General features: G+C 45.1%; 1 protein-coding gene across 1 annotated transcript; it reads left to right on the top strand.

Moving 5' to 3' along the window:
• Nucleotides 1–3755: 3755 nt before the first annotated feature.
• On the top strand, nt 3756–10856 carry Trs23 (trafficking protein particle complex subunit 4-like protein Trs23). Its single transcript, XM_075677533.1, has 2 exons — nt 3756–4206; nt 4882–10856. The coding sequence occupies exons 1-2, from the start codon at nt 3926–3928 to the stop codon at nt 5261–5263; spliced, it is 663 nt and encodes a 220-aa protein (XP_075533648.1). The 5' UTR covers nt 3756–3925; the 3' UTR covers nt 5264–10856.
• Nucleotides 10857–14433: the final 3577 nt, after the last annotated feature.

The raw sequence follows: 14433 nt of genomic DNA, 5'->3' as shown, positions 1-14433 counted from the left end.
AGCAAAGTCGGACACGGCGACGCCACATCGCGGTTCGCAGAACTTCGCTGCCGATGCGCTAGGCCACTTCGACATTTCAATTGTCAAGCAAGTACGGGTCACACAACGCAGATTCTCTACTGCCAGAGCTCACCGAGGCGAAAGCCGCACTGCCGCACCACCACTACTCGCGGCTTTCCGCCAAGTAACGCAGAACCTACAACCAACACACAAGCAATGCACGTACAATCACATGAGCAATGTTGAACGCGGGGTCCAGAGAACGATCACGCCGAGGACGAACACGCCACCAGGCCCCGCACACTCTCAAGTTCAACAAATGGCCACAGAGGGCGGAAAGTCAATCGAGGCGCGTTTCAGCGTAAGCGCGCAAGTGTAGCTACTGTAGTTTGGTCGAATACTTTAATTTGTGCTTTCTCTGCTAGGGGCGCTGAACATGCCGGATTTTTTACTTAACCCAAACCATTGACATAAACAATCGAGGTGTCTAAGGATATTTTGTTACCTCAGACAAATAGGCAGTTGATTTTTTTTAAGTTCGATTGTTGAAGCTGCTTTTTAGTCATAGCGTCAAGGTTGTTGTACTTGATTAACCACCGACAGCCGACAGCCTATTGGTATCGATGTGTTTCCTGGCCGTTGGCGTTCGAATACTACGGCGGTAAAACATTTTCGAAAGCATGCTGGTTTCGTCTGCGAGTCATTACACAGACTTGCTGTAAAGAGGTCTACTCTTGGCAAAAAATAGTGCCTCATTTTGTTTAGGCGTTGATTATCATAATGAATGCGGCGGAGGTTGACGGAATACGCTTGAAGGTACGTTTTTATGCCGTTGATCTCCATAACACCGTAAGTACGCAAACCGATGTCACAGAACACCCGATGCATCATTGTGTGTTCTCCGTCATCGCTTGTTTGCTGTACGCCTACTAATTCTTCACTTCTTCTTCAAGTGTTGCATCCTCCTTTTGTCCTTGTTCTCTTGTGCTTCACTTACAGTATGTCGTTCCGTCAGCTGTAATGCGCATTTGCAAAACCAATACGTTTGATAAGACGCAGTGGTTATCATAATTTCACTACACATGTATTAAGCTGGCACATGTGGTTCAGATACAGATACCTGTATGCGGACTTGCACGACGTTGATGCGGAGATTAGGATAATTATGACACCCGTAAGGAAGAGGCAGCTGACGGCCGTAAGCTGTTGCGTTCTTTTCGCCAAATTACCCGGCCTGGTAGTGCTCTAAAGATGCTGTATAAAAGTGACACGCGGTGACAGGGAAGTTATGTTTAGCAGCCGACTGTACGTTTTGTAGCTTAGGTCTTCTTTCTTGTGCGTCTGTGCTACCCTTATTAATGAGCCATTTCTTGACTATGTTCTTGACCATGTAACCGCGTTTGTGTGGATCCGTAGACGTGTGCTTTTTGTTGTACTTGTAAAATGCAAATAAAATATTTTCAAGCTTACTCAGTCTTTGGTGTGTGCGTTTATTCCAGTCGAGGCCATCGTGCCACCTGGAAACCGCACTCTGTCAGTAGCCCTACACGAAATGCAACAGCTGGAGCGCGGCGGCACAACTCGGGGTAACGGCGGCGTAATAAACGAAAAACCGCTCGGAATGCCCTTAAAAGTCAGTTCAGAGTGTGCCTTAACTCGATATGACTCAGCGCTACATATATTCTGCTGCGCCTTGATCGTGCTCCCGCCAGTTTGGTTGCTGTGTGGCAAACGTAGCGCCTACATATGCAACCGAACTGGCGGGAGCACGATCGATGCGCATCAGCCAGAACCCAGTAGGTAAAGCGACCATACTGTGCAAAACCCCGTTTCCGTTTCCTGTTGTACAGCGCCACCCGTGGTCACATACTTTAGTTCACGACGCCACCGCTACGCTTATTTCCGTAGCACTGTGGAAGGTACAGTTTCCCTTCTCTAAGTTTGTATAGGTGTTCTGTGACGCCACGGCGTCGCTCGGCGCCAGCATCGCGCCTTCTCAAAAATCCCTAAACGATGCTGTCCCTAGGCACCTAGGATCAGGTCACGTGAGGGATTTTTGTACGACAAATAGACGCACGCCCGCTGCTAACAAGCTGCCAGTGAAACACACGAGTGAAACACTATACATCCTCACTGCAGATAAAAAAATTCTGATAAAAAAAATGTTCCACGGGATTTACCGAGTTACCACTTCATGATTACGCACTCTGACTAGCAAACTTTCTATTGCATTAAAAAATAGGTACCATTAAATTTGGCTCTTAGCTCTTTAATATTCACATTTAAGAGTGGAATGTGATAGCATTCAAAGATCCCTGACTGCTTCTCACCCTTCCCGGCAACTGCAGTGTATGCAACCATAATGTTTACCTGCAAACGCTGGAGGCGAACAATATGCATGAAGGCGAGCTTTCTGGTTCTTTTTTTTAATTCCACTCTCATGGCAGGCGCCGCCGATGCTACGGAGGCGAAACCGAGCGGCGCGCGCCGCTCCTACTTGGCAGTAACCGCCTGTCCTCGTTTTTTTTCCTTTGTCCCATATCCTGATTCGCGCTGCACCACTCAGTCTCATGGAAAACCAACTAGCCCAAACCATCGTCCCCCTACTAAGATGTCGAACAGCAGCTAGAAAAGGGGTTTGTGTTCGAGGTTCCGCGTAACAAACATACGTTTTGTCGTATAATCAAATTACAATTCGACGCTACCATGTCTATAGAGTGAGTGTACACTCTAAGAACAGTTTACACCCTTTGGCTTGTCCCTTCTGCCACACAAAAATAATCGTCATCTGTCTTGATGCGTTTCCTTTCTTTATCGCTGCAAGCCCGGAACTTTCCAGTGACGAACGGCACGCGCGTTATCAGAAGGGGCACTCCAAAGGGTGTAAACTGTTCTATGCTGATAACGCGCGTGCCATTCGTTACTGGAAAGTTCTGGGCTCGCAGCGATAAAGAAAGGAAACGCATCAAGGCAGATGACGATTATTTTTGTGTGGCAGAAGGGACAAGCCAAAGGGTGTAAACTGTTCTTAGAGTGTAAGTCGTGTTTTACGAATTTTCTGCCGCGTTTTACTTTGAGAAAATCATTCAGTAATGCATATGCCCCAAAGGGTGTAAATTTTTCTAAGAGTGCACACAACGATAATCGTCATCTGCCTCGATGTGTTTCCTTTCTTAAACCCTGCGAGCCCGGAACTTTCCAGTAACGAACTGGTAAGTTCCGGGCTCGCAGAGTTAAAGAAAGGAAACGCATCAAGGCAGATGACGATTATTGTTGTGTGGCAGAAGGGGCACGCCAAAGGGTGTAAAGTGTTCTTACACTCTTAAAACGGTTGCACCCTTTGGGGTGTATATTTGTTCCACAACGATAATCGTCATCCGCCCTGCTTGCGTTTCCTTTCCTGAAACTGTCGAGAATGCTGCGTCGCACTGATAACGGGCATGCCATTCGTGACTGGAAAGTGCCGGGCTCGCAGCGTTAAAGAAAGGAAACGCGGGCAAGATAGATGACGATTATTGTTGTGGGACAAGATACGCCCCAAATGGTGTAAATGTTTCGAAGAGTGAGTGTATGAGCAACCCCGACCAAACGAGTTTTCGCCGAACTCCTGATTTCATGACCTATTTGTTTGTAAATTTGATATGAATAAAAAATATATGCTAGAAGTGTATTTACGTGCGAAATTTACTTTCACGCCTTTCCTTGAAATACTTTTGAAACGTTTTAAGCGGAACAGTGGAGCAGCCAAGCCAAGCTGGAACAGTGGTCGTGGGGCGGTTGCTCTGACGAGTGTCGACGCTGAAGTAACCCGAGTTGTGTCGCGTCATCGTATCTCGCTGATGCGGTCGTTGTTGCGGCAATTTAAACAGTTTAAACCGCCGAAATTATCTTTCAGGTAGGCCACGCCAGACCTGCCGGAGCAGCGATGCCGGTTTACAGCGTCTACATCGTGAGCAAGTCCGGCGGCCTCATCTTCCACAGCGACTTTCCGAGTCTGCCTCGGGTCGAGATCGAGAAGACGTTCTCATACCCTCTGGACATGACCCTGTCTTACCAGAACGTGCTCAAGCGGGTGGTGGTGGTGTTCGGGCAGCGTGACGGCGTCTGCGTGGGTCACGCGGTCATGGCTGTCAACGGTGTTGCAGTCACCGGGCGTTTGCTCGAGGACGGCAGAGACGTGCAAGCGGTCGTCGCCGACGAGGCCAAGTATGCGCTCAAAAACTGTGCTAACGAAAAGCTGCTTCACAAGATGACAGGCCAGTAGACTGGCTCGATTTGCCCCTGAACGAGAAACATACGCTGAACCCTAGGCGCCTTACCTGTAGCAGGGTGTCCTTCTGTATTTGCACGACGTAGCCATCGATTAAGCCCTTTGGCATTATGCAATGGATGTGGCCGCTGTGCTTTCTATGTATGCATGTTTGTGAAGTACTGTCGCATGTGATGCTCATTTCAGTACTGCAAGTTGGACTACACAACATTTTGACGGGACACGCAGAAGAGAAACGCACAATTTTGTATCTGGTTCTCATCTGCGTGTCCCGTCAAAATGTTGCGCAATCCAACTTCTAGTATGCTATACCAACACGCCCAGTCTTCGACCAGCTCATCTGAGGTCACAGGCACCCAGTGCTGATGTTTTGTTCTGGTGCTATCGGCCGAGTTCTTTGGACTCGAAACCTTAACCTTGCTTTGCTAGCTGTCCGATTTTCCAGAAGAAAACCGGTTCCAACTTTTTTTTGTTTGATCAAGCCAGAGTTGGTTAATTGCATGAAAAAAGCTAGCCTGTGCAAAGAGGAAGCCACAACAAATTGCATTCAAACTACCCTAGCTACAAGCGCACAGCAGAGTTTTTAACTTCACTAATCTTCCTCATTGCAGCTACCCCTTGAGCATCCGCTTTGGACGGCCCCGGTTGACTACCAATGAACGTATTGTTCTTGCCAGCACATTCCACTCCTTCTATGCCATTGCCTCACAGCTGTCGCCTGAACCCAAGTCGTCGGGCATCGAGGTTCTGGAAGCGGGTGCGTTCCGCCTGCACTGTTACCAGACTGTGACAGGCATCAAGTTCATTGTGCTTGCCGACGCCCGCCAGGCATCTCTGGAACCACTTCTACGTCGTCTGTTCGAGCTGTATGCCGACTATGCACTCAAGAATCCATTCTACTCGCTCGAGATGCCTATACGTTGTGAACTGTTTGATACAAACCTCCAGGCAGCTGTGGAACAGATGGAGCGAACAGGCATCAGCAATGTCTGAGAAGCAAGAAGCCAAGTTTAATCACTGATTGTGCTGTTTTCTCACAAAGTCTGCACATTGAGAAAGGCTTTTTGAAATGTGTTCACATGGACTGCCATCGTTTTGGCCAGTTCATTGGCTGTTGCATGCTTGCACGTTTGTTTGAAATCATCTTAGAAGTCATTACGAGCATGTAGAGGGCCTGCAGGCACCACATACAAGTTGTAACGAAAGCAAGTCTCTCAAAAATGGGTAACTGTAAAATTACAGTGGCAAGGACAATTTAAGAGAAAAGATATTACTAAGTGAAATGTGTTAACCCTGTCATGCTAACTGCCTCAGACCCAAGAGATGTCTGGGGTCAAACTTCCACTAACTAGTCTTTTCCCAAGCTGAAAACCTTTTGCTTGAAATCTCTTGTTTACCTAAAGACATGGCAGCTATAACAGTGCATAGTAACACATTTATGTTTGATTGCAGCACAATCTAGTGGCACTTGGCCTTCCCAAGTGTTTTTGTGATACAACAATCTTGCACAAAGTGGCACCAATTTTCTTAAAAACCACTAGTAACAAGGTACACCATACGTATATGGTACTGCATACATCTTGCTTTGGTTTTTGAAAAGGATGTAGAACTGACTGTTTTGGGACATGGGGTCTGAGGAGGCTGTGTGTTCCTGTTGTAAAAAAAAAAACTGTCTGGATCTGCCACCATAGGGAAAATAGTCCATTGTAAGCGCTCCTTATGCCTTCCTTGTTTGACTACAAAAAATTTTGGGTAGTGCATGTCAAATGAATGAGCACGCACCAATGTGTTCAAGAAGGGGCGTAGTCTTTCTTTATGCAGACACCTCATGGCTTCAGACATGAAAACACTTGGCCTTTTAGATTATGCAGTCCCGGACTGTCCACAAACCATCTGCGGCTTCCAGTCTGACTAGCCCTGAAAGACTAGTGCCTCACAGTCACGTCATCCAGCCATCGGGGACTGCCCGAGGTTTCCTTCGAAAGCACTGGACCGGAAGTCACTCTCCTGGCTGCCATCGTCTGCTCTTAGCTACTCGGAGATATCCAGCTAGGGGGCTATCAGCTAGGTGCAGTCTCAGGGGCCACATCGCCGACACAATCGTAAAGCTTTCATAGTGGAATCTCAGCCTGAGCGCATAGAATGTGCTTGCAAAGTGCAGTTTACGTCACACTCTCGCTCTTCATGCCCCTTAACCGATGTATTTAAGCTAGCACGTTGCTTTTGAAATTTAACCGGAATTCTCACATGGACATATGCAAAATCGCAGTTGTACCACGCCGCTGTTCATGCAGAAAACACCCGCTGATATCGTCAAAGCTCGTGAGACCATCTTAATTAAAGGCCTGATGCGTGTCTAGAAGAGAGCATGTGTACACCGTCTACTAATCTTGCACGTCCAAAAGCAAACGCTCAAACTTTGTTACGGAAGGGTTCAAAATATGTAGACAGCAATCGGTGTAACTGCGATTATTACTACCCCAGCTACTGACCTGAAACAGCCACATGCAATATATGATATGCTTCCTCACACACCTGTTTCACTCACGTGAAAAGCAACATCTACCTGTTCACTACACATATAGCAACGAGCATAACAGATTTTGCAAGACACATCAAGAAAAGTAAGCATGTGCACCTGATCGCTGTGTTTCCCTCTTAAAAAAAAAAAAAAAAAAACCAGACTAAGGCTGCAGCAATTAGACCGCTCGTGAAAAACTTGCATGAGGGCACACAAAGCACCAATGTAACAGGTGCAATAGCCGAGCGCACAGTATTTGCCATCTGAAACGTGCAAAGTACACAGAAGCACATTTCCACAACATGGCGTCATATGCCATGCGCATCTATTAAAGGCAGCCATCTTCTGCTAGCTGCTTGCACGTGTCCGAGCAAATATCTGCCGACAGCTCCGAAAGTCTGTGGACAGTCCGTGATTCTGGTCCATGAAAAATGCCGCGATTCTGGAAGCTCTTCGACTGGTGGCAGGAGCTTCTGAATCTGTTTGAGAAAATTAAATTCGGCACAGCAGTCCCAAGCAGCCTGGGACTGTCTGACTAATAATTGAAGAGGCCCTTTATTGTGTGAGAGGGGGATAGACTCGTTTCCACAAAGAGCAGTCAAGAGTATATAGTACAACAGAAAAAAAAATTTAAACTTGGTTGTAAGGCAATGCATAAAAATGTACACACAAATGAGTGAAACATTCTACAATGTTAAGGACTATGCATAAAGTACAGTGCATTAGCACGGAAAGTCGATGAGCTCTGTTTATGATATAGCAGTGCAAATAAAGGACCGATCAGAAGGGACAACACAAGTCAACTGGAGCTGTAATGGAAAGCATGACATACAAAGCAGAAGGCACCATATCAAAAAAAGTTAGAGCAGTACTAACAGACTTTTGTCTCACTTTATTTCCGTATTTGCTAATGGTTCCATAATCACAGTACAAGACCTCAATTCCTTGAATGTGCAATAAATAATGAATTATGCCATCTTTTAAGACCAAATTTAAAATGGGTGGTAAATAAAATGTAGCTTCTTAGCATAGGGTGTGTTTGCAAGAGCTCCTACGCACAAAAAAAAAATGAGGCGGGGAGTCTCGACTCACTGATGTGCAGCTCAGTTCATTGGTTAAAGCTGCATTGCGACTGTCTTGCCGAAAGTGGGAGAAAGGCACTGCACATTATGAGAGAAGTGACAGCAGAGGACCCAGCTTGTTTTCCCATGCTGAATCAAATGCAGAGAAGTGCACAGTGAAAAAGGAAAGCATGACTGATACGAAGTGCATCCAGCTTTTGGCGACATGGCCATTGTGTGGTTTGCAACTACAGTGGACTCTCCTTAAATGGAACCTCAAGGGACCAGAGAAATTGGTTTCATTTATCAGTAGTTCCATTTACCGAGAGACACTGCAGAGAGCATTGCATGAATACAAAACCAACCAACCATGAAGGTGGTCTGTTTTAGCAGCGGTTACGTTTATCGAGATTTCACTGTACCGCACCAGGCTGACCTGACACGTGCAGCAACAGGTTTTGATACAAGACGATCACCTCCAATTTTCATTATGTATAGAGTAGCGCTTGTCAGCACACCCTACATCAAGAAGCTGCAATGCATTTGACATGCATCTTTAAGTGGTGATATTACAACAGCATAGTATAACAATTTCTTGCATGTTTGAGGAATTCTAGCACCATACTGGGGTCAGTGGCTATTTAATAAGAGAAAAAGTTGGATGCAGGATTTGGAAACGTCTGCGCATGCTCACATCAATAGCTTCAGCAGCAGCCCTGTGGGTGTTATGACAGGAGATGCATTTGCTGCCAAACTTTATGAGCAACAACTGATAATGACAGCTGGGTGCGCCTTTTAGCAATGCTTCTTCAGACAAACATTTATGGAATGGTCAATGTGAATTTTATCTGAATTGGCACCTTGCAGACATTGTGTAAAGCTGGAGGCATGTTTAACTAGACATCTACTGCCCTTGGGCCATTTCTGAATGGCTGCACAAATGTTGCCAAGCTTGTTATTTGAGATGTCGGTGTCATGCCTCCTGTGAATTTTCTGTCGGTCATTCCTGCACATTGGAAGCATGTTAAAAAGGTGACCAAAATTATTTATTCCACAGTCCCCTACCATGGCATGCCTCATAATCAAATCATGGTTTTGGCCCGTAAAACCACAGAATCCAATTCAGTCATTCCTGCAGCAGATCATGCCATTGCCTGCAATTGGGATGTACTCACAGATCTCATCTGCTTTAGGAATAACTGGAATTTCTGTAGAATCACTTAGTGAGCTTTTGTAGTTTTATCTGAACCTTTGCTGTGTGGGACATCAGCCTTTGTGTTCAGTATTCAGGTCTCCGTAACAGATCCAAGGTAGTACTAGTTTTGAGCAACAGAATGAAAGAAGATGTAGATGACACAAGCTCTACTAACAACTGAAGTAGCACTTGTGTCGTCTGCGCCTTTTAATGCAATTAGCGTTCTTAAGATACTTCACACATTTTTTGGCATGTTTGTTTGTTTGTCCCAACTTGGGTCACTGGTAGTCTATTATAGTCTGATGGATCGAGCATAGGGCTGCTGTGCTGAGGGAAGAGTTTGAAACCAACCACTGGAACAACTTGAGTCGCTGCGTATCTGCCAATGGGCCTGTGCCGCATTTCATTGAACCTCTTTGACTGGAGGCACTGAGCATGTGCTGCTCTTTAATGACAAAGAAAAATCCTTCAAAATTTCTCCAGTGCTGGGCCGAATCAAGCTTGCACGGACTCTACGACACTAGATGGTGGAGCGTGTCCAGAAAGAGAAGCCCATAAACGCCGTGTAAACGGCACATTTTGGCGGTGACTATGCAGTATATCAGTACAACTTATGTGTGCAGCGCTTGTTAAAATAAAAATCATCAGATCAAGAGCCCTCATGAAACTGCTGTGGCCTTAAATCACAAATGTATTGCAAATATGTTCCAAATGAATCAGCAGTGTTTTTGCACTTTTTCTGCATCTTGTTTAATTTGACCCATGGATAATTCAATTTTGTCGGTCCTGTCAGGGTTGAATTAACCAAAGTTGACCGTACTAACAAATGAAAAGGTGGACATCAATAATTTGAAAAATCACAGATACAAAGATAATTTTAAATCAAATTGGGTCAATGCTTTGAGCAAAGCAAGAACAGTATGGTTTGTGAAAAGGATATTTAACAATGAATATTCATGTAAATCTTCATGGCATAAACAATGCCTTCACCAGGCAATGAAAACATACATTACGAAAGGTATTCAATTCAGCTGAGATACTGGCAGTCATGGAGGTATTGCATAGTCCGGGAAGCATATGTGAATACCATAGAACCTTCAAGCATTTTGGAAATGCGAGAAAAAATGCTAACTCTGCATTTCTGCTAACTCTGCTAACTCTGCAGAAAAATGTACTAACTCTGCAAGCACAAGACTCGAAGTCACTAAACAATTTGACAGGCTCAATTGTAGTTACCTATGTAATGCGAATATTATACATTCATTGAGGCATGAAACGCTGAAATGCATCGAGATGGTGAGGCCCTAGCAGCCCAAGATGTGCTTTTTCGTTTTCCAGTTGCATAGTGCTTTAAAAGGTGACGGGAAAGCGAAACGAAATCGACCTGGTGGACAGCGCTGCAATATGATGCCACCAGAGCAAAGCATGACGCTCACTTGATTCCGCTTGCAGCAGGGAACAGCGGCGCGTTTGGGTTATCACCTATTAAAAACATGCGGTACGCTTTTAATGGCAACATGCCGAGACACAGATAGGTGAAGATGCTTATTGCAACGCCCTGCGAGGTGATTTGCTGGTACGGGAAAAAGAAAGTGAGTGGGTGCCGGCATTTTCACATGACACAGCATGCAAGTACTGCAGGGAAGCGGTTATGGCAGGCACCTACTGTTCTTGATTGCGCATGCCTTGCACCTTTTTCACATGGGATCTATAGTTATTTGATCGCAGTTTGGTGATGCTGTAAATGTTCGTGCCAAAAGATTGTGTTTTCCAGGAACATATTAACCAATAAAAAGAAGCGTAACTGTATGGTCTCACTTTTTGCGTTATCGATCACGAATGTTGGTGCCAGGAAATCGCACAATACGGGATTATATTAATGGTCGAGGTTTTACTGGATCTTAGATATCTACAGACACAGTGAGAATAATGATTCACAAGTGCAACAATCTCTCCTGTGTTATTGCACACTGGCAAGAAATGCAAGAGATTCTAGACTGAAGATTGAAGGCACAAGGATCAATGGAGAAAATTTCAGCAAGTTGCTGAGGGCATGTCCCGAGAGCAGGTTGAGCAGCATGGATACTCGGGTGCAAAGGGAATGGGCCTTCCCCTTTTCAGCTTGAGGTCGGTGGTGCGTGTGGGCGCTTTGCGTGCCCATTGGCACGTTTCGTGAGACCGTCCTGCGAAAGGCTTTGGAACGGAATACTAGAATGGATGAACATGATCTTTTGAATGCACCACCATTCATGTGACTGTACACTCAAAAGATTAGGCGTCCAGCATGGGAGCAAACATATTTGCTCAGTATCCTGCCCAGGTGAGTCGGACTTGGATTTGTTGGCACCCTTCGGCACGTCCATTAGTTGAAATTTGGCTAGCCAGCATTAGTGTATAAAAGGTGCAATAAATTACCTTTTTCTGCAGAACTGTGTTGTCGTTCCTTTGTCCCAAGAGCAAATTTGAAACCCCACAGTTCGAAGACATGCAAATGACTGAGGTAATTTTCAATACCCTGGCAAGTGATGGGTTTGCGATTGGTAGTCGGCCTTCTGAAAAGCTGTGCAGGAATGTCTGCCTAGGCCACGGTGCAAGAAACATTTAGGAGTGGAAACTCCGCTGTTTGCGGCAACCAGAAAAAGTCACAAGCCCGCGGAGCCGTTATCATGCTGGCGGCCTGGAAAGAAATTACCGCCGTTGAGAGCGCGCCGGAGCAGCCTGCCCGGGCGCTGCATTTTTTTTTTCGCTGCGGCTTCTCCGCCGCACCGCCGCCACTGTATATGGCCCCGTCGGCGCATACAACAATTGTGACCTTATCTGGTCGCTCGCGCTGACGGGAGTTTCCCCTCCTAAATGTCTTACTCCGTGGCCTAGGCCAAGTAGTCACACAGGAACTCAGATTGTGAGATGGAAACCTCTAAACAGCTAAAAATACATTGAGACACATATAGAAGCCACTCACAAGCCATGTAACGATGCCCCTGAAGAAAAGAAAAATTACCAGTGTATGCTGCCTGTGCTAAACTAATAGGCTGGAAAATAGCGCATAACAAAGAAACTTGAAGCTAAAGACTGCAACAAGCGAGTTGAAAATGAACAGACACGTTGTGGTTGTTTAGTGGTTTTGGTGTTGCGTTGCTAAGCATGAGGTTGTGAGATCAAATCCCAGCCACGGCGGCCGCATTTCGATGGGCGCGAAATGCAAAAATGTGAGAAAAGGATATGTGAAAGACCTCTGTATTTAGCTTTAAGTGCACATTAAAGAACCCCATGTGCTCAAAATTAATCTGGTGTCCCCCACTATGGCGTGCCTCATAATCAGATCGTAGTTTTGGCACGTAAAACCCCATAAAAAAAAAAAAACGTGAACAAGCAAATTTGAAACACAGCTGATCATTGAGTATATTACGTGGTAGTGTTGTTCCTGACGAATTTTTTGGAACCACATTCATGAGGCTGCGGATACCAGCTTATTTGATGGACTGCAGTCATCTCCACTGAGCTCTTTAAGACTCTGCATTAAAATTGGTTCTTAATGCAGTGGCATCGAACAAGACGCTTCCACTATATGGGCACAAAACTCATATACTTTGACAGTGCCTAAACTAGGCCAAGCTGTCAACTGCATCGCTCAAATGTGCTGACTCTGACATATGCACAGGACATAATCAAAATATGTAACAGAGTCCCTTAGAAATGGCACCCCAAAACAAAACTAGGAAAATGGAAATTCTCTGCTGAAAATGATGCATGCATCATAGCTGCCTGATAGTGACTATCATGTGTTCCTGACACGTGACTGCTATGCAAGGAGCAAGCGGCTGTTGGCCAGAAAAAGGGTAGAGTGAAAACAATAACTACCAAAAGTGCATGATCATGGCAACTCCTCAGTATTGCTGTCAGGCAGCTTACTTGCAAATGTAGAACTTCGTCTGGTGAATTTTCTACGCATGTTGCAAATACGTGTTCACATGATAGAAAACATATGCTGGCCAAGTAACTAGCTTAAAAGCTTTTGTTCAGACAACTCCCAACTTTTGGTGCAACATAATTTGCTCTGATTTGAGTTGAAAAGTGAACTTATGGTGACTGAGCACAACCTTGCCAGAGACAGCTGCACTGCCTGTGGAAACAATTGGGCTAGATCACACAGGCAAGCACTGTAAACTACCCACAAGCTATATGGCCGAGGATTGCACGGTGCTCAAAATTTGTTGTCACTCCAAGTTACTTTCTAGTGCACTGGGTTCGCTCAAATGCAGTGTGTGATATTGAAACTGAAACCACATTTACATTAAGTTCACAAGATCTTTTTGATATAAGCAACAAATTTTAGATGCCATATATAAAAAATCCTTATACCATATGCAAGTTATGGTACTAAGAACACGATTCAGATCATCTCTGCTTTACTGTGTTTTCACTGGTGCGCCACTGCTAATGCATCACTGCTACCCATCAGCCACAAATGTGCGGTGTCTTGAAGGCACCAACATAGTTGCATGATTGATTGACACATCAAACCAGCTTCAAGCCAACGCTCGTGGGAAACTTGCTTTTCAATCACTGTTTGAACATATCTATGCAACCACCACCTGGTGCTCTGTTGCCGAGATGCCTGGATCTTCTCACGCGTGCCCCCTGGCTCGAGCACAGATGGCACGCGAGAATGAAGGTGAGAGTTGGATTACAAGGCTGGAATGACAATGCAACGACCATCACGGCATCGCGAACGCAAGCATATAGTCATCGGCCCAAGTAGTAGACAACTTGGTCCACTGGGTTGGATCAAGTTCATGTCATAGGTTCTTGTCATGGTAATGCCATGCCATGCATGCATGCATGTTATAAATTTATCTCGTTCTTGTGATGTATGCCATGACATTCACGGGAATCATGTCATGATTTGATATACAGACCAACGCATTCATGCCAATCATTTTAGGACATAAATGTCATGACATCATTAACGTCACACATGCATGTCATTACACGCATATCCAGAATATAGTCACTTAAATAAATGCATGCCATTCAATCCATTATAGTCATCTCATTTATGACATTCATGACATGTCATCCACATCATCACACAATTGTCATTCATGTGATTTCCATTTTATAACAAGTTATATATCCGGATATCCATGACAAATGAAATGAGATGAGGTAATGGCATCATGGTCATTTCTTTAGCTGGATATGTATCAGGATATGTGTGGCGAGACACATGCACAACATGACAAGAATGACATGCAGATTCATGTCTTGTCATTAACGTCATGACATGCATGTCATTAATGTCTTGTCATGCACCCATGTCATGTCATTCACATTCAGATACAAAAGGAAATGATTGCGACAGCATCATGTCATTCATACCATC

This window comes from Dermacentor variabilis, unplaced genomic scaffold (assembly GCF_050947875.1).
Source record: "Dermacentor variabilis isolate Ectoservices unplaced genomic scaffold, ASM5094787v1 scaffold_13, whole genome shotgun sequence".
In the NCBI taxonomy this organism is placed as follows: domain Eukaryota; kingdom Metazoa; phylum Arthropoda; class Arachnida; order Ixodida; family Ixodidae; genus Dermacentor; species Dermacentor variabilis.
Note: the sequence above shows the minus strand (reverse complement) of the source record. Positions and strands in the feature narration are given on the sequence as shown.

Coding starts and splice junctions, on each gene's coding strand:
- Trs23 (XM_075677533.1), top strand. CDS start 3,926: ATGCCGGTTTACAGCGTCTACATCGTGAGCAAGTCCGGCGGCCTCATC. Junction 4,207..4,881: donor GTCGTCGCCGACGAGGCCAA/GTATGCGCTCAA, acceptor TCCTCATTGCAG/CTACCCCTTGAGCATCCGCT.